Source organism: Leptonotus elevatus, chromosome 13 (assembly GCF_054856555.1).
Source record: "Leptonotus elevatus isolate MCC_2025b chromosome 13, RoL_Lele_1.0, whole genome shotgun sequence".
Lineage (NCBI taxonomy): Eukaryota > Metazoa > Chordata > Actinopteri > Syngnathiformes > Syngnathidae > Leptonotus > Leptonotus elevatus.
The window spans coordinates 13,328,276-13,351,243 of NC_141251.1; the positions used below are offsets into that span (position 1 = coordinate 13,328,276).

Here is a 22,968-nt window from a genome sequence, read left to right on the forward strand (position 1 = left end):
TTTCATGCACGTTTGTCAAACACATTCCCGAAACAGTTCTTAGAAATTGTCTTCATTTTCTTTATTTTATCAAAACTTGCAAACAAAAAAAAAGATCATTGTGAGCAAATGCTTTTGTATGAATATGTACAAATAGGGAGACAATCATAAATACTCTTTAAACAAAAGATGTTTAAAAGCGAGCACACTGTCAAGGAAATAAATCATGCAGTGCACGTAAGCCACATTCCAACGACCAATACACGGAACATTCTGCGAAAAGAATCGACACACTGTCGCGACTAACAAATCTCTTCTGTTCAGAAGAAAATTCACCTCTTCAGAGAAAGCGCAAAAAAGCCACAAGAGGAAGTGCAAAATTTCTTTCGCAAGAACCACATCCCAAGAAGATACTGTAACTTTACATTTTGGTACCACATTCAAATAATATACCAACCAGTTATGAACAGTTGTCATTACAATACTACCCAGACTATACAGGTGCATTTCAATACATTGCCAAAGTTAATTTCTAAAAGTGAAACTCATTTTTATAGATCCACTACGCAGAAATATTTTATTAACCAATCTTACTAATAGATTTTTAATATTGTATATGCATTATACAGGAATTACCCTTATGGTTTTTGTATTACTTTTTTCTGTTTAAAACGGAAGTTAAGCCCAACATTTTACTTACAATGCAGCCACACTAGTCTAAACATGGCATTCTGTTTAATATTGCATCTTTAGAATACAAATTAAGAAGGGAAATCCACCAGTTTTTATCCATCTCAGATGGCGGCCATTTTGTGACTTGCTGTCGACTCAAAATAACATCACAGTTGCTCAGGGCTCCGATAATGACCAATCACGGCTCAGCTGGCAAACATCACATGACTAAACTCAGAAAACGAGTGAGCCATGATTGGTCATTACCTTAACGCTGAGCAACTGTGATGTCATTTTCAGCCAACAGCAAGTGACAAAATGGCCGCCCCCTGTGATGGATTCAAACAGGTGGAATTTGCTTCTTCATATTTCACAAATGCAATATTAATCAGACTACCATGTTTAGACTAGTGGGAGCGATACAACATAATGTAAAGAACATTTTGAGTTGACTTCACTTTAAGTGAGCTTACACGTGAATTTACTTGTATCTATCATTTAGTCTTGTATGGATTATTTCATTAAATCAGTAGTTTTGAGTGTTGATATAAGAAGCGGCCATTAGCTTGTAAATAATGGTGTGGTCTGAAAGATTAGCATGAATGCTAACAATAGCACGCTCAAAAAATATATATATATATATGAAAGCTTCATTTTGATGGCAAAGATGTTGAGGTGACCCATAATGGTGATAATGCTTTTACGATAATCTAAGGTACGTCCCACAAGATGCTGCTGTTTTTCTTTTTTTTGTAATCTTTATTCGATAAAATATATTGATAAGCAGTAAAAACCTTTATGTTGGGTGATACTGTTCATAAAAGGTGGTACATTATTTTGAACCATTAAATGGATTAGCAAAGTGCTGCTTTCTTCATGCAGCCAAAAACAAGCAGCATATAATGTACATCTCATCATTATTAGCACCACTGGTAGATTTGCATGGGAACAAATACACTAATTCTCACAAATTTGTTCTCACTCCCACCTGTTCAAATGTGGCACATGTGGCCAACAGAAAGAGTCTATTTAAAGTCATTGTCCGCCCCTGCGATGCCCGTCCTCAGTTTCTGGGCTGTGAATTGAACTCTTGGCAGATGTTTTGGATGATCTTGGGCACAAATTTGTACAGGTTGTCAAATTCATCCACAAAGAAGGAGTGCTCCTTGTCCGGGTCGGTGGCGATGTACTCCAGCTCGTCCTGGGCGGCCCAGGCGATGCCGATGGAGTAGGCGATCACGCCTGGAACACAGGTAGGAGGAACAGTTACACACAATATCAAATAAACGATGAATGATATCAATCTTAACAGACTTCAAACAGGTCTTCACCTTGGCTATGCACAGCGAGCGCAGGTGCTCTGACGTCATCATAGGAGCGTCCGTCTGTGATAACAATCATAATTTTGCGTTTGTTGGGCTTGGACTTGCTGAAAAGTTGCTGGGCGGCGAAAGTGATGGCGGCTCCCGTGCTGGTGCCACCGCTCCAGTAGTCGATGCGTTTGATGGCGTTGAGCAGCTCGGCCTTGGCGTTGTGCTGGCCGAAGGCGAACTCCAGTCGCTGCTCGTAGGTGTACTGCACGGCGCCAACTCGCGTGTCCGTGTCGGAGATCTCAAACTCTCGCGTGATGTTGGCCACGAATTGCAGCACGGTGCGGAAGTTGCCCGTGCCCACGCTGCTGGAGCCGTCGATGACGAAGGCGATGTCGTTGGCGTTGAGGCAGGTTTTGCTGCAAAACAGTCGGTCTGTGTCGCATACTCGCTTCACCAGAGGCTGCACGGTTTTCCTCAGGGCGAACCAGCTGGACACGGGCAAGGAGTAGAAGCCGTTTGTGCGGCACACGGCCTGCGGGAGCGCAAGAAACAAACGTTTCATGTAAAAATTCGGACACAACTTTTTGACTATCTGTATTTTCCAATATTTTAATTCACAAATGTACTTCGCATGAACTCTGGGCCTGTTCTAGTTAAACAAAGCGGATATATATGTAGAGGTGCAACGATTAACTATTCAATTATCTAATAAATCGATAAATTCCAAAATAAACATTTGCAATTTAATATGGAGAACAATGATTAACATTTTTCCCCTCATTTTCTGACATTTACGGAGCAAACGCAGCTGACTCATCATAATTTGTTCATGCAATTTCACCCAACTTTGGGTTGTTTTGTATCAAAACAACATTCTGGGTTGATTTGTTTAAAAAAAAAAAATGAAAGAAAGAAAGGAAAGAAAGAAATGGGTTGCTTTATACAAAACAACCCAGAAAGTCAAATTGACCCAAATAGTGAATCGGTCAATTTTTTTGACCAAAATTGGGTTATTTTTTTACCCAGCTGTTTACAAAAACTGTCCCAACTTTGGGTTTTATTTTACAAAAAAATATATAAATAAAAAGGTTTTACACAAGCAACCCAAGAAGTTGGGTCAAATTGATCCAAGTTAGTGGGTCAGTCCAATTATTATTATTATTATTATTTGATTTTTTACCCATATTGACTTGTTTTTGACCCAGTAGTTGCCACTTGCCACCCTTGAACCTGTGGTTCAAATATTGGACCCACCCACTAACTTGGCTCAATTTTATCCAACTTTGGGGTGCTTTGTACAAAATAAATAAATAAATAAATAAAAGGTTTTGCACAAAACAACCCAAAAGGTTTGGTCAAATCGACCCAAGGCTTTTTTTGTTGTCCTTTAACGCTTACAACCATTAAGTTATGAATTACAAGCAGAACATTTGACTGTTTTACAATACTTTGTCATTAAGTATTTGTATAACAGTGGGGGGGAATCTGCAAAAATCAACCGATTTTTGGGTGGTGGTTGGGCGGTCTTTGGTTTAAATGTTTGCTGTCTTTGTTTTATGTTGCTATTTTGGTCCCACCTTGTCCACAAAATTGGCCTCCACGAGGTTTTGCTTCTCGTTGTCGTCGGCGCCCTCGATGGTGACAAAAAAGATGTTGATGCCGGACTCCCTCGCCAGCCGAGACGCCTCCTCCACCTTGTCCGTAGGCCAGCCGTCTACCAGCACCACCGCAACGTTTGGAGCGCCTCCTCGGTTCCCGTTGGCGTCACTAAAGTAGTGCTTGTTGATGTAGGACAGGGCCTTACCTGTTTGGACACCAGGGGGCAGCAACGTGAAGGAACAGTAGGCCTACGTCCACGCTGCCATTTTGAATAGCACTCGTCCTTTTGGGTCAGGGGGTGAGCTGGAGCCTATCCCAACTGACTTTTGGGCGACAGGTAAGCAGAGCTACACCATGCTAGTTGCTAACCACTTATAGGATTCACACCTATGGAGTCTTTAATTTGTGGGGTTTTTTTTGGAATGTTGGACGAAGCTCCACAGTCCACACAACACAGTGGCAGATACACAAACCACAACACGCTACCGCCTGGCATATTGTGACGTAAGTAATTCAATAAAAGCTTTTTCAGGTACTGCATAAGTATATATGTCAGTTTATACTAATTAGTGGGGTTTTCTTAACTGCGAGACAGATGTGTTACTAGCTAGCACTCGTGATAGTACATTTAAAACTAAACCGTATATGAGCACAGATAAATATGCAAAGAATGAAAATAACTACAGATTTATGGTGAATATTAATGAACAAAACCAATATATCAATGTATCAAATACCAGATGCGTTGAGAACCTGCATGTTCTAAATTTACAGTGATTCCAAACACTCACTTTATCAAACACTTGAGGTTTTAGTCTTGCCTGCGTTTCCTGACCACGCATGCACCCGCTGTATTTGACACAATAAAACTATACTCAGCCTATGCAGCTTATTTCTTATAAGTCCATGCGAGTATGTCTATAAAGTATATAGCACCGGGTATATATAGCGTTATCCTGTCATTAACCATGGAATAGGCTGCATACTGGTCTAAAAATGGCGGAACACGAGATGCTTTGTTAGTGACTTTTATAACTTCTCACACTTTTGCATGATTTGAGAGTGAGCAAACAAACAATGCTATTTGTATCCGTGTGCAATATTTAAAGCCGCGTGCGGTAGTAGACACAACTTATGCTCAGTGAAAGCCCCCACGAGTCCGCCCTCCCCCCTAACCCTCGCCCTCCTCCAACCAATTTCTGTCTGGTCTGAGCCAAAGAAAAACATTGTTTACAGATGCAGGACTATAATTTAACTAACAGTATATGGCAGCAAATTTAGATCTAATTCTATCCTTGCAGTTGAAAAATGTGCCTGGCTCATGAAGCAAACAATAACAGTATGGCTTTCCCTTTCACACTTTGTGTGGAGCAGCCACGGCACGGCACGGCACGGCACTCACCCACATTGGAGAGGCCTCCCTTTTGCGCAATCTTGCCGATGCTCGTCTTCACATCTCTGGAGTTGGAGTAACTCTTGAGGCTGATCTCTGTCACGGCGTCGTCCCTGCGCAACAGGCAACACAAGGTTTTTTTTTCCAGCCTCCATCTGAATTTAAAAAAACATTTCTATCACAGGAGAGAGGAGAACTAACCCGTATTGAATGACGCCCATCATGGGTCCAGCCACGCCAATGTTGATGACCTGAGCCACCTCAGCCAGGAAGTCCTTCTGGATCTTAAAACGCCGCTTCCCGATGCTCCAGCTACCGTCCATCAAGAAGACCAGGTCCACCTTACATTCTGTGGAAGCACCACGACAATTCTTAGGTAATAGAAAAATTCAAAATGGGCATCTCGTTTTTCAAATGCACGAACAGAAACAAAAACACAATCCAAAATGGAAAACATGTTACATTAAATACATAAAATGCTGCATTTTCATGACCGGTGCAAATCCAGTGTGTCACTCATGGCCCCTTAAAGTGGCTACTTTTAATGCGGTACACTAAGTCTTAATATGGCGTTCACACACATGTGTGGTGTGAAGTTGGTGCTTGGAGACCGCACCCCCGCTCACAATTTTGCCACCCTCATAGCTGTCAGTGATATAAATACAATAATTCAGAGGGTTTGATGGCCCAAATGATGAAATATATCATGTTAGAGCAGTTGTCTACCCTGGTGGTGTTAATACGTGGTTTGAGCAGCCGTAAAGTTTTCGATCGACTTTCTAACCACCAAATTGTCACCCCGCAAGGCCCATATCCAAGACACTCCTTCCGCTGTGCTAACCCGCCCAATTTGGCGGTGTCACTTTCCGCCAAATTGGCGAACAGGCCTTGAGCTGATATGAAAATCAAGTTACGCCGGCTTTTGTGCCACGGCGCAGATGCGATGTCTACGAACATAGAGGCCGTAATGTTTTGAATGGAAACATTATTATATCCGTCCACTTTCTATATCATCTTATCCTTATAAGAGTTGGGGGGTGAGCTGGCTCTTAGTCCATCTGTTTAGCAAAACACATGTGTGCTATTTGGAGAACATAGAGTACAATTGAAAAAAACACAATACAACAAAAAAACTTTTAAAACCTGCTTGGTGAATTTATATGGGCTGTTAAATTGTCCCCACCCCTCATTCAGTACCTGGGTCTCCCTGTGACACAGGCTCGGGTGCTCTGGGTGCAGGTGCCTGCTCTCTCATACTGAAGCCTGCAATTAAAAGTCAGCCTTTAGCAAATATCCACCACTATTGCATAGAAGGCTTTTTTAATAAAATTAAAAACGAAAATGCTTTTTAAAAAAACGAAAAAACTAACTGAAACTACATTTGATGTATTTCGTAATTAATTTAATACATGAGACTTTGGGGATGATTTTAAGTATTTTTATTTCGATATTAACCTCATTAAAGAAGTTTGAAAGTGTGTCACACAGAAGTGAAGTCATCTATCAGCAGCCAATAGATTTCAGATGACGTTGCTCCTAGGCGACAAATTTGCCTGCTTGACTTTTGGCTCCGATGGTTCAGCTCCCCTGCTTTTTCATTTAACTCAGCCGAAATGCAACGTTAGGTAAGAAATGTGTACAAGTAATACACTTTTTTTTTTAAACAAACAAACAAAAACGAAAACTAATACTGAAACTAACTAAAACTAAACTAAAACTAAGCATTAAAAAAATAAAAATAAACTAAAACTAATAAAAATTAACAGAACCACCCTGCAAACGAATTAAAAGAAGAAAAAAAAATCTAAATTAAATACAAACTAACTAAAATGAAAATTCCCAAACTATAATAACCCTGCAAGCATGTTAAAAAAATAGCTCACTAGTGATGGGACAGTCATTTCCTAGGAAACACTTTCAACATTGTTGCTTATTGTAATTGATCTGTTTCCTATCTTGTTAAATTGTTGATAGCTGTAGAAATCCAATATCCCGAAATGACAGCGTTAAAAATCACTAGTTTTTTCAATCTTTTTTCAAAAAAAAGGTGGTCAAAAAAACTATCCACTAATTTCCCGTTTGGGAATAAGGCTGATTTCCAGATGCGCTGGCCCTTCTTTCCCAAAGCATGGAAATATGTTAATCAGAAAGAAAAAAACAAGTCATAACATGAAGCAAAAAGTTAATTTTGTCATGGAAATTTCCCAAATAACAGCAGCTGTCTACTTTCCTGTGTGTGTGTTGGGTAAACATGAAACCAATCAGGGGCCTTTGATCCACAAGCCATCATGCTGTTTGACATTATCTCAACATCCCTTCAATTACAGTCCGGCCACAAAGCCAGATGCTTTTCCCTTGAATAACCTCAGCTTGGTTTGTACTCACGGTCTACCCAGGGGACTGACTTGGTGCCAAAGACAACGTCACTGAGAGTCAGAAAGAAAAAAAAGCATTGATACAGATCTCACCTGATTGATAAAGGTTTGCATCAGGCCTCAATTCATCCGCTGTCTCCACTGCACAGATGATATCACACAAGCAAGTCACTATCAGCAATACTCACAACGGCTTGGCATGAATATATGTCACATGTCAATTAAGATGATCTTTATGGTTGTCATGTGTTTTGTCCAAGCTGATGCCTGACTGGATACAAGCAGGTGTTTTGCAGCCACTCTGACCGCAGCTCACCTCTCGTATTGGTTGTATCCAGCGGCGCTTGGCGGTTGCCTTCCAAGTCGCTGGATCGAGACACTAAAAGGAACACATGTTCAGTCATCGCACAAGCGTAACACGCATCTCATGCCAAACACAAACACAGCGGCGAGTTGGCCCACTCCCACTGGCTCTCGGCTCTCATCTGGTAGAATGCGTGGCGGAATTTTTGCGTTGCATGCAGGGAAGGAATTTCCTTTCTTTTAAGATTTCTTTTCTGGGTGTCATCAAACAGATGGCGCTACAACCTGTAATCGGGAAGCAAGGGCTGTTTGCGCAACTGTTTGGGCCTTGCCAATGAGCCGTATTTGAGCCTATAAACAAATGAAATGTTTGCTCTCAAAAGTACTTCAGGGAGTAGTTCGACAAATTGAATTGGGAAATTGAATTTTTTGACCTTGCGCAGAGTTACAGAAATATGAAGGCGCATTCAAAACACGTCTGGTGATGCTAAGTTGTCATTTTTGCCATTTTTAACCTTTCCAAAAATGTGGGTGGGTATTGCCATATGATGACAATAATTGTTAATCACATGTACAGTACTGACAAGGCAACACGTTAAGTGCCAGGAAAACCTCGTCAGGTGATGATGACCAATGTAATCTAACATGCTATATTGTCAAAAAGTAATAGTTTAGTAAATAGTCTGTTAGCACTCAAAAATGACGTTTTATTAGGTAGCTCTGTATTAGTAACTCCATATGTGCAATTATACAAGGAGTCTGCCTCTTCCATTTGTCATACAAATACATAAAGGGGAAGTTAACCCAAAAAGTTTCTTTACAATATGTTCTATGCATCCTCCACTCGTCTAAAGACGGTATTCTGTTTCTGCAATAAGCAGCAAAATCCACCTGTTTTTATCCATCTCAGGGGGCGGCCATTTTGCCATTTGTTGTCAACTGAAAATTACATCGCAGTTGCCCAGGGCTCAGGTAACGACCAACCGCGAGTCACCTGCTTTCTCAAGCTGATATTATCTTCAGTTGACAACAAGTGGCAAAATGGCCACCCCTTTAGATGGATAAAAACGGGTGGATTTTGCTGCTTAATTCATGTTCCACAAAAACAATATTAATCAGAATGCTGTGTTTGGACTAGTGGGCACACGCACAACATATTGTAAAGAAAATTTGCGGGTTGAATCCCTTTTAATGGGATCCAATTCAAAGATAATAATGTTCAGGTAGAGTCTACCTAATGGGGATGTTGGCTGTTTACCTTTTCAAAAATGGATTCAAGTATCATAAATGTGGAGGTTTAGAAAATTGATAGATTATTTGGACAATTACAAGAGAGAAATGTGCTTAAAACCGACCCCCAAGACTTGTTAGTACCCTGTAAATAGAAGAGAAATACACTTACGGTATGATCCAAAGTTATAATACCAGCGCTCAAAGTCTGAGATATCGGGCCTGTGATCCTGAGCTAGAGGAGGATGGTTTGAAACCTATTAGTATTCCCAAAATGAACTTCAGAGGGAAAGCACTTGTTTCCATGGCTGTGATTGGTTAATTGGCCAAATCCCAGACCAGTGGAAACGCCGGCATTGTGTAGAAACACACCTCGCATGCTCAAAGTGTGATCTGCTAAATACCTCACTCTTTCACGCGTCACAATACACTTCTGTACTTAGAGCATGCACTTCAACACATTCACACATGTACAACTGTATCAGTCATGATGCTGTCTGCACATGCAGCATGCCATGATACAAGCAGGTCGCTGTCCCACACACAATTATGTGCCGGACGTACCTGTCATCTCAGGTGTGTCCGTCTCACTCCATGAGTATCCTGAGTCTGGCGCCGCATAAATATCATCTAAATATACAGCAGAGGGTTGCAAGTGAGGTGCTTGTCCCTTTACAAATCATTACCAACCGGCACTATAGTGAAGAAAATTCAACAGTTTAAGTCCGCCTGCACTTTATTAAGACCAGAACGCCGATGTTCTGGTCTTTGTCGTGGTACCTGATGATCGTCTGGCTCCAGGGAACCACTCAGGACGAGGGAAGGACGGAGGGGCCCAGTCCCTCCTTGGGAAAACTGTGCAGGGGAAGACGAGAAGGCGTGAGGGACAGCATACTTGTGACCTCCACTAAAGCTGCACAAGGTGTTCAGCCTTGAATCAGATACGAAACATACCGTAGTAACTCAAACATCTGAGCCACTAAGGTTGTTTGCACTACACGAGATAGAGGAAGGTATGGCGAACACACACAACAAGCATGCGTCCATTCGCTATACTTACCAAATTATGTGTCTCCACCAATCAATTCCATCCTGCCCTCAATGACTACCTCATTGTGTAATGTGTCTGTAATGTACTTGTTCCCCAGTTTAGGTTTGGTTCTTATTACTCTGCTGTCATTGCTAGCAGTGTAATATTAAGTTATTGGAAACATCCAAGAAGAAAAAGTTGGTCAACCCTTACATGGCTACAGAACACAACAAGAGCAGAATGCCACGTTAGTTTGAACGGGTTTAAGCCACTTTAGTGCACCCTCCCTGCAATAGCTTACACAAGCGCGCCCAGCCTGGCCTCAGGGTTCCCATCCTGTGGCAGCCAGCGGGCCGGCTCTGTGTTGACTGCCCAGCCACCCGCTCACTGGAGCGTGGAAGTATTATTGTAAAGTTGGGACAGTGTAGACGAAAAGAAGCAAAAGATTAACTTAATCTCATGCTGGTCAAAGGCCCAGTGGTGTACAGCAGACAGCAGTGTTATTGTTTTGCTGTGAAAGTGATGCAGTAAAGGGATCGAGATGAGTTCGCCTCGTTTTAACAACACCAGCGGTCACAAGGTCATAGGGTGCCACGTTTTGTGTATGCGTGAATATGTGTAGCTTTTATTTATTTATTTATAAATCACATTCCATTTATATGGAAGCGTGGAACTGCCAATGTGGAGTGAACTGTTTTGACTGGGCTATGTCATTTGAATGTACTGCAAAGTGGTTCAAATGTATAGATAACGTTTGAACATATTGGTAATATGTAAATGCTCAAAAAAAAAAACATGACATTTTTTCCCATAATACCAAAGGGTAATGACTTGTGCAATTGTGCGCTGCAGCCACTTCAGAGGTGAACAGGATGAAGCTCACTAACAGTGGAAAATAAGCAATTTAAACATTTGGTTCGAAATTTCATAAACCTTTAACCGTATTTCCACTGTTTGTGAGCTCCGCCCTGCCCACCTGTGAAGTAGCTGTGGCATTATTGGAATTAGTTTTTAATGTTTTCAGTATTTAGCCTACGTTTTACAATACCTTCAAACAACTTTATCAACTCGTTCAAACCACTTGCAGTACGTTCCAATGACTTTACAAATACATTTGAATGGCTTTTGCAGTACTTTCGACAGACAGCGCAGTCAAAACTATTTAGTCCACATTGGCAATTCCCCGCTTCCCTACCTTTACAAAGCCAGGTAATCATTAAAGACTTAAATGAAGCTTACATTTTATGGCAGCACAGCTTCATATTGCTACGTAACAATAAATTGTTATTTTATGTACTGTATTTTACATAATGATGAAGATTATTTCAATATTTTTTTTCTAGATTTTGAATTGTGTATTTGGTTTAACTACATACATCATGAAGCTCAACTGTAATATTTTAAAATGGTCAATTGCCTGTCCATCTGTCTGTTGGAGTTGATAAGAAAAGTTATTGGTGTGAGAAGGGGGGAAGGGGTGGGGGGTTCATAAATCATCACTATCTAAGGGTGTCATCCTCTCTCCTGGAGAAAGAAAGTGATGCCTCACATCTTGCTGACCTCCACCTCTGACCTTTGAACTCAGCCTTAACGAATATCCCTCACGGGCGTCAATAAAGTGTCATTTTATTAAACACAACTCAGCTTTAACTGTCATTATTGCTCCTAATAGGCCTCACAAGCAGATAAATGTACAGATGTCACATTTTATTATCATTAAGATGGAGCTAATTGTAGGGATCAATGATGTTCGATTTCACACTTAGCAAAAACAGAGGCACTTCCACTTAAAGACAAAACGCCTTCTGGTTTGAATATAGCAAGAGTGTAAAACCAAAACTGGATCTCCCTCTGCAAGCATTTACAAGGAAGGGGACGAGTTCAGGCCAGATGGACTCTTTTGGAGGATACGATTACTGTACTGAGAGAGCCTTTCTCATCACAGTCTTATCTTCAGTGCAGATATGGCACGAGATGAATGCTTTTTATCTCCATGTCACTCATCTCAGAGGCACTTAAAGTTCCTTTTTCATGTCTCCACCTTTGACTAAACCACAGCATCCCATCCCAAGACGTATATGCATGCCAAAGAGCAGTTTAAATTTATCTAGATTTAAAATCTTCTGGAATATAATTACAAAAGTATCCTACCGTACAGTAAGATCAGCATATTCCAACTTTATACAACACATGGTATGATATGTCAATGTAATGTACATTCATGTTTATGGCATCATAGGGACTGTTTACCCCTTTGACTGTTACTGTCAATCTCTAGGTGCAGACAGGAAGTTGCCCAAAACAAATAGATAAAAACATAGCCTTCTAGGCCACCAATATTTGCACCGCTGGTACTCTTGAGTCACTTACCAGGATTTGATTGGCTCATGATTGGAGTCCGCTCCCTTGGGGTCGGCTGACCTCTGTTAAAAGCTGCTTGGAGCAGTAAGAAGCATACAGAAAAAGATCAAGAAGACGACATTGAGAGTAAGGAGAAGATGAAGGAATGGGGAAAGGGAAGCACAGGATGAAGGCTACATCCACAACTTCAGCTAATTTGTTTTCCTGTTGTCATCCAAAATAATATTCATCATATGTCATAGACTCGTTTTAAACTTGGGAAGTGAAAAGCTGAATTTGAGGATGCGGCTGATGACAGAATGGGAAAGGAATGTGAGCTTGATTGGGCAGATGAGCGGCAGCCCAGGGTGAGGATAGCAGAGCATTACGGGTGTGGACATAGGGGTCACTCTTAAAAGCATCTCCAACATTCTTGTGCCAACACCATTTACCTTTACGTACATTCCATATTGGTTCCACCATGTCTACCTGTACATGCGCGCATAAGTACAGAGTGTGTACTACTACTGTCTACAGTGAAGCTAACCTGGCCCAACTGGAGAGGCTGACTGTCTCCTCATAGGCGAACCTGCCTCTGGTCTGCGCAGACCTGAGAGCAGACACGAACAGCATGAGATCATATGAAATTACACTTGAAAAGTGTAATAAAAGTAACATGTAATTTTGTCTTTGGGGCTAATAAAAAGCTTTTTAACAAAATAAAATCAAATTACTAGTAAAGTAAGAAGCAAGTTGAAAACAGACATTGAGTGGTATAGCAGAAACACAACAAAAACATTGTGGCCAAACTAAGGCTCAGCAGATGTGTTGAAAACGGCAGCAGAAGTTCATGCAAGATTGATGTCTTACATAAGTTAGTATGAAGGGGAAAGGAAACAAATGCATCATCAGGGTTATTCAAAAGTTGCCTTTACAGTACCTGCGTTGGCACGCTGTGGGTATCTATTCGGATAGGCGCTTCCACGGAATACTTTAAAGAAACATCACGGTATAGTCAAAGAGTTGCCACATGCAGCATAAAGGATTTTCCAAGAGCTGTGGAGAGAGTCAGTTGTCTACCTTGGCTTGGGCTCTTGCCTTGAGCACTCTGTGATTGCCCTACATCAGTGTTGGAATAACAAATATATTTAGGCAAAAATCACTGTAATTGCATCAGCATTCATCACCAACCAGGTTATTATCATCTCAAATCCACAAGTGATGCTATACTGTATTACAATTGAGTTATCTACTAGACTACGCAGGCCTTTTTCACATGATAAAGAACAACTTCAACTGTGACTCAAAGCTTTTTCTCTTGCCTTTTAACTTAATGCCGTGTACGAATGAATCGGTGGTGACTCAAATTGAGATGTGAATCGTCCGTTAAAACTGATTTCGAGTGAAAATGAATCATAGCATTTAGTCTTGTGTGCACAGCATTGTGGGATATGCGTTCTTTGAAAGCGACACCCGGAAACGTTTGCGCATGTATGGGAATGTTTAGCTGGCTAATGAGCATTATATTAAACTGTTACACAAGCAGTCAATGAAGCCCATCGAGGCAGCTTGTATCAATGCCTTTGTTATTACTTTGCTGTTGGCCTCTGACGCTGTCTAGTATGACGGGAGTTTGCAAACTTGGACGCTGGACCACAGAGATGAACCCTGCTAGCTTAGCTTAGCGCTAGCTAGCTGGTACGAAAGACATGATATGGATGGATGACACGGATGGATTTAACATTTTACTAAAAGCGAAAACAAACACCCTGGGTTCTGCTGTTGGCCAGTGTATTATGAAGGACCTAGAGATTAAAGCGATACTTGACTCATTTAGTCATTTTTAGTAGTAAAAAGTCAATATTTTGTCCAGAATGAATTTGATAATTATTTTTCATGTATAATTAATACCTTTAAAAACACATTTTTCCATCTGATGTTGACTGAAAATGACATTGCGCGTGCTGAGGAAATAGAAAACGACCAATCACGGCTCACCTGTTTTCTGGGTTTGTCCTGAGATGTTAGCAAACTGAGCCATGACTGGTCGTTACCTGTTCCCTGAGCATGCGTGGTGTCATCTTTAGTTGACAGCAAGTGGCAAAATACGTTTTTAAAGGTATTCATTTTTTATGAAAAATAATGAAGTAAATTCAGTAGTGAAATGGTAAACAAACAGCGCCTATCCCATCTGACATTTTCCAAACCACAAGGCCACTGCGCTGCTCACAAGTCATTGATAACTACCCACAAATGATGACTTTTTACTCTTCCATTTAAAATAAAAGATTTCGTTTGAATCAGTTGTTCGACATTGTGAAAAAGGCTTTTGCTGAAGATTGCCACTAAGAAGCAAACAATGCTTGCCAAGTTGCCATAGATTATTTTACAGTGCGGAAATGAGCTATGCATCCCTTCATGCCACCATTATGTAGCGTTACTTTGCTTCACTCACTTGAACTGGCAGCTGCTACAGAGGCAAGATATGGGTGACCTAAATAGAAGAATTACAAATGGGGCAAGAAGAGAAAACATTATGAATTGAAAAGAGAATTGTTTAGCGAGGTTTTCTGGCACACGTTAGTTGAGCACACAGCGGCTTTGTGCACTCACTGTGGCTGCTTTTGTTCTCAAGTCTTTCATAATGTTTACATGTATTAGAGGTGGTGAGAGGTGCGATCGAATGAGCATTTAAGTCAGTTAGTCAAATGAGCAGCACAAGTGTGTGGCAGTGCAGCAGCCATCTGTCATGACAACACTTGTAATGAGCTGCTGCCAATCACATAAACGAAGGCCTGTTTTGGCAAAAAAAAGAAAAGAAAAGAAAAAGCCTATGGTGACACGCTGCAGTTCAGATGTTAGTTAGGCGGCACTATGGATCTTCTGTGCGGATTGGATCACAAGGAATATCAACACAATCCGTCACACACAGACGATGTTTCATCGAGGTCACCTGCATCTCTGACTTTGTGAATGGCAGCTCGGGTTTTGAGAGTGGTAGGGGGCGGTGGTGGAAGAGGCGTAGTGGTGGTAGTGGGGCTTTGGGTGGTGGGGACGATGGTGGTAGGTTCAGGTGTTGTGGTGGTGGTGGTGGTGGGTTCAGGTGCTGTTGTCGGAAGCGCGGTGGTAACCGCAGGGGCTTTGTCCTTTTGACCTAAGAAGAGATGACAAATGAAGGCCGTCGTATACAAGATGGATGGGCACAAAGGAAGAGGGTCAACTATTGCTGCTCATTCTTGACATTCTTCGAAAAGATTGATAACATTACGACTTCCAATTGAACTTGATTGCGTGTAAATGTAAAGCATCCTTCTACTTACTTGTCTTCACATAGGTTGGTCTTGAAGGAACAAAGTCGAGGGTAGATGGGTAGATCACGCCCTTCTTGGGCTTCCCCTCTAAAAACAAAAAAAAAACAGCAAAGCAAATCAGTTGAGGTTTGCCTCTTACGTTTCAGCGCCATTATGAATACCTGTGACAACGAAGGATTCTCTCCATTTGGGAAGAGACAGAGAGCGCACGCCGTTGGAGTTGCTGCCTTTATATATGTTCTGGCCTGCCATTTTCTTCACAATCACTTTTCCTCCGTAATTGGTGATTATACCACTGTTGGCGTATATACATGTGTTTTTTGTTTAGCTTCCTCTGTGACCACCATCATCATTAGTGCAGTTTCTACCTGTGGATGGCGGCATTGCATATGCTGGAGATGGAGGCGAACACACCGGTGCCGTACACCTGCTGCTTGGTCTCCCGACAGTGCGAGGGGCATTTGACTATGAATTCCGGGAGGCTAATCTTTCCGGCTCTGACGTCGCACTCGATGGCTGGAACCACTATGAACAGAGGAGACGTGTGCATCGTAGTTACCTGCTGTTTTGACAACATTGCAGTCGCTAAAACGATGAGCCGATTATTCATGGAGTAGAAACGCTAATGAAGCAGATTGTTATCAACAATTCTTACAATCAATTCGTTGTTACAGTATTATTCAAAACAATGTCGTTGAGGATTTGTTGCTTGGGCTTAGCCTGTATTATAATTTACTCTACTGGATGACATTACTTTTGTTTTAGATTGCCATTTCTGAATGTAGTATGAGTAGTGGTGGTCCCAAAATGCATTACTTTCCACACAAATCAATGCAACAGTTTCATGGCAACTTGGCCAATAAATCAATCTCATACAGTGTCAGCGTTTATATTATGAAGTGATTTATGGAGTAAGCGGTTTGCCAGTGAGGTGGCGAAGAGAGAATTGACAGCAGAAGAGCAGGAAGACATTGCAACTCACGTAGAAATTATGATTTGTGTGTCAATGATAGCTACCTTGCTTTGGTTTCTTGCTCTTTGACCCATTCGGCTTGGCCCGACAAGTGCACGACAGAAGGAGCGCTGTGTGTGTGAAATAAAGGAAGATTCTGATGACAACATGAGACAGGCTATTTTTGTTTACTCGACATAGTGGAGGTGCCAACAGACTATGGCGGCAACAGTATTTAGTATTTTGCAATTAGGGAGCATTTAGTTGAAGGTGGCAAAGACCAACACATGCTCTATCAAACATACTACAAGCATATGGAAATACAGTAATTTACTAAATATGAAATGCAATAAAAGCACAAGCGTTATCAACAAATTAAAACAGCAAACTACTCTTTTATTTTTTTTAATGTATTTCTACGCCTCTCTTCCAAAATCTGTATTTATTTGAAACCTATCAGTGGTGCAAAAAAGATTGCCGCTGCAATGCACTAAAAAATATCAATGATGTAATCGACTTTGACTTGATTTTAATTACATTAGCATCGACCACAAAAAATTTAATGTTTATATATTTTTTAAAGTGTAACTGCACATCTACTACTGTAGGTGGCATAGGCGTTCACATTGTCAGAGAGTGTGCAAAGAGTATTAGCTCCTCTGCAGAGTTTTACTCAGAATAATCTCATACAAATTATACAATATATAGTCATGACCCGAATATTTTCTTCTTCCCGTGGGGGTATAACAAAAATCAAAATAATTAAGAAGCACTGCTATAAGGTCAATGATAACAGGTGGCGCATGGTCGACTGTGTCTGACCATTCTTTCCTTCCATACTTCCTTCACTTGAAAACAAATCTATTGGACTGGAATTTGTCTTGAAATTGTCAGATTTTTGCTCATGGTCCATTTTGTCATATAAATGTATTTAAAACCTCAGCCAGATGAACTTGAAATGATGCAGGCCCCTCAATTGAGCAGAAATAGAAATACAAAAGGATCATTGAATCTAAAAGCACAAGCATTTGTGTGTTTTTGGACTGAAAACTTGTGCTGAATGCAACATTGCTTCAGTTCAAAAGGAAAATAACAAAAAAAGTTTTTGGCGAGACCTTGTAATATTAACTCAACTTACAGTAAAATGCTAGCGTGGGGATTTTTGTGTGTTTTGGCTTTAGTTTCGGGGTGTTAATGGGTTTTCCAATCCGGGTAAAACTCTGCTTTTGTAGATGTATTTCGGTTTAGAATGTTGCTCTATACGTCCTTAACATCAAGTGCAAGAAAACTGATGTATCTCACCAAGGCAGATGACAGTTACTGATGTCCTGATCATGGTTGGGTATGTGTTGGTTTCCGTGGGCCAGATGTCCTTGTGTAAACTCCTTGAAAAGTGAGCAAAAACAGAACTTTACTGCAGTAACAATGAATGGCGACTGAGTAAACGTCTCCCACTGAGCAACCCTACTTGATGTGTACCTGGACTAAAAGCTTACAGACTTACAGAATCAACCACACAGGACGCTCAAATACGACAAGAGTTCTGCTTCGCTGTATTGACAGACAAAAAAAGAGGCTCCACGCCTCACAGCTGCCACTTGATACCAACTTGTTTGTGACAATAGTATACAAATGACATGAGACTCAATTAGAGAGTAGTACTCACAAAGTTAGATTAAACCGATGACGCCCATAATCAGATGGCCTCTTTGTTCAACGACCACATGAAGCTGAGTTCCAGTCAGACAAACATTTATTTTTGTCTTGTCTTTTGTCTGGCGTAAACCACAGCAGAAATGGGATTCCGCACTGCAGTATTGATACTAGCCTTGATAAGCAGCCGCAAACGGCCTTTGAGCTACTTTCCCTGCTTTTCACCTACAGACTCCTGGATGAACTCACTGTTGGCGTTCCCCGTTAAGGCTGGAATGCTGTACCTCCCACGAGGGCGGATTCTCGTCACACACAGGTCAATGTGAAGGAGTGTCGAGCGCTAATGTGACCACCTCAGGACCAAAGTCACACCGAGGTGAACTGCTTTTAAAACACAACATAGTACTAATAATACTAATATTTTGATTTGACTTATTTAACCATGTGAGAGGAACAAGATATCGCGACAGCCTTCTGTATGATCCAATGCCGCTTGCTCTACATCAAACAAAACATATTTGTCAGAAAGCAAGCAAAGGGGGACATAACTTAAAACTGCAAATAAATGCTTACAAAACATATTTTAAAATGTTAAAGTCACATAAAAAAAATAGTTCACCCACTAATATTGTGTTTGTGGAATATCAATTAAACTGCAAAAAGCGACCCGTTTTTATTCATCTCAGGGGGCGGCCATTTTGCCCATTTGCTGTTGACTGAAAATGACACCACAGTTGCTCAGGTAACGACCAATCATGGCTCACCTGTTTTCTGAGTTTGGTCGTGTGATGTTCGCAATCTGAGACATGATTGGTCGTTACCTGAGCAACTGTGGTGTCATTTTCAATCCACAGCAAATGGGCAAAATGGCCACCCACTGAGACGGATAAAAACGGGTCGATTTTGCAGTTTAATTGATATTCCACAAACACAATATTAATTAGAATACAGTGTTTAGACTAGTGGGGGCACATACAACATATTATTGTAAAAAAGAAAAGAAAAGAGACTTGACTTAAGTACTTAAATATGTTTAAAGGAAATGAACTCAAGTGAGTCGGTGACAGTAACCTGAATTCCTTCCACCCCCTTGAATCTGCATAGTTTTTGCCGAGGGCTTTACTACTGTTTAACTTCATATTCAGTGAATACTCTGCATTCAACAGCGGTAAGACATGCCTGATGCAGCCCAACATTTTGATCTCACATTCATGAGCACTGACTTCATTTTTCCACTGCACTGCATTTTGACATGGAAGTCTGCTGACTTCTTCTGCATCGTCAGGAATAACCATTCCCCTCATGGATGAGGGGAGCTGAGCAAGCTGGGGCAGATAAAGCGCACCTCTGCTTACTAAAAGGCAAGCCTGCATTTAGGGATGTTAGAAAAAATCGATTCGGCAAAATATCGCGCGCAAAATACAGCGCGCAATTCTCGAATCGATTCGATATGCGGCCGAATCGATTTTTAAACATAATTTTTTTTTTTATGAGAATATTCAACAAAACGTCTTACTTAGGGTTAGGATTCACACATTAAGCATGGAAAATTGTTATATTAATGGAACATTAAGCCGTAATATTTTATTTCAGTGCTGTTCAAACATGAAACAGACTGCAACCTGTTTGTTAAATGCAGTGGCTCAGTTATAAGCCTGAATTTTCAGATAAATAAATAAATGTTCATACAAATCTTACAGTACATGTACAAGCTTACTGATTAGTATTTTCTAAATTTGAAAAAATCGCAATAATCAATTTATAGATTTGCATCGGGATTAATCGTATCGAATTGAATCGTGACCTATGAATCGTGATTGTGTGTAGACGGACAATTCATCACACTTTGCTCAGTTAACTCAACATCTGTTTGGCACAAGTCTTTCTCATTCAATCACAGTGGGGGCTCTCCTCATTGTTTGCATACCAAAAGAAGAAATAAATGACAATAAAGTAAAATAAATAACTTGACTAATACCGTGGGGAGTTTCCTGTACAATAAGGGAACATAATCTCACTCTATCTCTGTGACACACTTTCAAGAAGAAGAGAAAGAAAATCCAGTGAGCAATGAAAATTCACATACTTGGACCACCATAAATCACAAACTCGATGACTTATACACATTGGACCTGTTTCCTAGCCTTGTTAAGCTTTTAATAGGTTTGTGCTCACAGGCTATTCTAGTAGTCATCCCTGTTATCCATCTATCCATCCATCCACAGACGGAACAGAAACGGAACAGAAATGAAAGATTAACATCCCAATCCATGGCAGAAGGTGAAAGGTTCCGCGCAATGGTTCTCACTCATTTTGTAGTAAACCTGTCAGCTCAGACAGGCCACATAGTTGGAGGAATTATAGCACAATTCACATCAGGGTAACCCCCATTGCCACAAAGTAGATTAAGAGCACAAAACAGACTTGAGCTCTCTTCCCAGGCTTTTTTCGCGTACTGCATGACGCATAGGAATAAAAACTTGCTGCAGGGGTATTTTCATTTGATGCATTATCAGCAGGAATCGGCTCGTGCTTGATAAGGGACACCTGGCAGGGGAACTCAGGTGTAAAGACGCTGCCAACAGGAAGTAGGGCAGCTGCATGAGCCCGTTTTCAAAGAGCAACCCAGTCAAAAGGTTATCAGTCTACATTGTACATAGTGGAGATGTTTGAAATGGGGTTTTTTTTTATACATTTTTGCTCCTTAAACAAATACTAAAGGCTCACAGTCAAAAGGAACAAGGCTGCTTTTTTTTTTTTTTTCATGCATGACGTTGCCAGTCTAAATACGAGTTATTTAAGTGCCATGGTAACTTAACACACAATTGAATATTCATCCTAGTTGGAGATAACAGAGATACACACCCACACCATGCAGGGATGTGCAAGCAGTGCTAAATCCCAGCATTCGCTGGTGTTACACTTGTATTGTAAGCATGTGCCAAGTGCTGTATCAACAAGCCAAGTGAGAGCATCATGGGATCACGTCTCTATAATAGAGGCGGCCAAACATACTTTATTTAGGTCAGCCATTTGTCATTGGTTAAAAGGCTTTTACATTTTCAACACAAAAGTTTTTTTGTTTTTTTTCATGCATATACATGTTTTTTGAGCATATGTTATTGTCGCCTTTATACATCACCACAATGGTTATGTAAATTTAAAAAAATGATGAAAGTGCAGAATTTCAGGTGTAATTTAAGAGCTTTCACATGAATATGTAATTGAACATAGTAATTATAGCAATTTCACCCAATTAGTACTTTTTCAGGGCTTAATCATACATCCTGACATGCGCTAGTTGTAAACGTAACCATGATTTTTACTTTTATTCGAGGGAAACAAAAAAATGACAAAGTGTGGGCCAACCTCATCTACGAGGTTATCTGTAAAGCATCTAGTGCCCATGGGCCCTGTTTGGTGATCAGACCCAGTACAGCTTGGAATACTTTAATGCTTGGCACTGCTTTCCGTGCAAGCCACAGCTTGCTCCAGTCTGCTCCTGGACATTTTGTTTACACACCAACTTTTCCTTGATCAAACTTGGCAGACATGTCAAATATAGTGCAGTGCAAGAAATATGTGCAGTGCCTGAAAATGAAAAAAAATCCTTCTCAGAATTGAGACTTTCAATATAAAGGTTGAGAGGGTAAATAATAATAATCACCACTCATGAGCAGTAATAATCTCTCTTGGACAACCTAATTCATTCCTTTTAAAAAATAATTGAGAAAAATAGGAGGAACCTTGCTTAAAATAAGTAAATAAATAAATGCATAATATGTTGCGAACTTTGAATAAACATCATGCATGACGTTAAAATGTAAAAGAAAATGTTTTTTGGAGGGGAAGTTAAACCGATTTAAAAAAATGTTGGTAAAAGTTAATACAGACCGAATCACCGCCGTTCCACACTCCGCTCGAACTCGAGTCAATTACGCACAGAAAGAAAGTAGATCCTTCATTTACGCAGCAGCCAAGAGGCAACGCGTTGTGGAAGTGCTTGTTTGCGCTTCAAATCTGCCCTCATCCCCCAAATCATTAAAAATAAATTTACCCGATGTGTTCAAATAATCCCACAACAGTGCGCGCGCTGCGAATGTAAATCCTTGCGCGCTAGTCAGACGCCTCCATTCAAGTGAGTGAAGCCTCCACCTGGACTTTTTTACTCGTGCATGATCGGAGCTGCTCATTAAAAGTGGAGAAGTGGATGGGGCCAAACTTTCTGCTCATTTGCCCGTCCCACTTGAGACGCGCAAGCTTCTCGCTCACGCGCAAAGAGGATGCGTCGTTGACCTTGCAGGCGTGCAAGCATGTCAGCGCACTGCGAGCATCATCTTGCGAACTCGGAAGTCTTGTTTTACTTGAGTTTTTCTGATGCGCATGACAAACCATATTTGAATCATAAATGTGCTCTGCGTCCTGGTTCACTCACACCGCGGTCGTTACGCCTCCTCTCCCCCTCACACACCAATCAACACCTGCTTGACAGACGCACACTTCACTTCATGTACACGCCGTTTACTGTGGTCAGATGACACGTGTCGTGTCCACCTAAAACACACACACACACAGTGCTGGGGTTTGCCATTACGAACAGCAAAAGCCTCTTGGGACCGGGGGACAAGCGGTATGTGAATGGATGGATTAAAAATAATGATAATAACATAAGTAATATGTAGCACTGCACCAAGAGCTGTTTCTAATATTTCCGTGACCTCATTTAGCTGCACGAGTCAAGATATGGGGAGAATGATTACCATTACATTATATGACAGTTATCGGTTCTGAGCACGAGACTAGACCACTGTTATACAA

The 22,968-nt window shown here is 40.9% G+C and overlaps 1 protein-coding gene and 1 long non-coding RNA gene across 9 annotated transcripts in view; one reads left to right on the forward strand and one right to left on the reverse strand.

The window, feature by feature from the left end:
• Window positions 1-46: 46 nt before the first annotated feature.
• On the reverse strand, window positions 47-22,366 carry vit (vitrin). Of its 8 annotated transcripts, none has more exons than XM_086093081.1 (23): window positions 22,208-22,366; window positions 17,800-17,882; window positions 16,563-16,628; window positions 15,914-16,070; window positions 15,707-15,840; window positions 15,555-15,632; window positions 15,188-15,388; window positions 14,690-14,728; window positions 13,315-13,353; window positions 13,175-13,225; window positions 12,782-12,844; window positions 12,265-12,327; window positions 9,645-9,719; window positions 9,429-9,494; window positions 9,037-9,099; window positions 7,648-7,710; window positions 7,425-7,472; window positions 6,154-6,219; window positions 5,158-5,305; window positions 4,966-5,069; window positions 3,542-3,768; window positions 1,983-2,496; window positions 47-1,893 (listed from the first exon to the last, which is right to left on the reverse strand). In XM_086093081.1, the coding sequence occupies exons 2-23, from the start codon at window positions 17,831-17,833 to the stop codon at window positions 1,715-1,717; spliced, it is 2,478 nt and encodes an 825-aa protein (XP_085949207.1). In that variant the 5' UTR covers window positions 17,834-17,882; window positions 22,208-22,366; the 3' UTR covers window positions 47-1,714. The 8 variants fall into 8 exon arrangements, with proteins under 8 accessions (XP_085949207.1, XP_085949208.1, XP_085949209.1 ...); XM_086093082.1 differs by lacking the exon at window positions 22,208-22,366 and adding an exon at window positions 22,045-22,194; XM_086093083.1 differs by lacking the exon at window positions 22,208-22,366 and adding an exon at window positions 18,164-18,311.
• The window catches only part of LOC147163901 (uncharacterized), a 36,125-nt gene continuing 16,576 nt past the window's right edge, over window positions 3,420-22,968 (forward strand). Inside the window, exons 1-4 of the long non-coding RNA XR_015096890.1 lie at window positions 3,420-3,900; window positions 3,999-4,067; window positions 5,141-5,332; window positions 18,382-18,526. This is a non-coding gene — a long non-coding RNA (uncharacterized LOC147163901). The remainder of the gene's footprint in view (window positions 3,901-3,998; window positions 4,068-5,140; window positions 5,333-18,381; window positions 18,527-22,968) is intronic.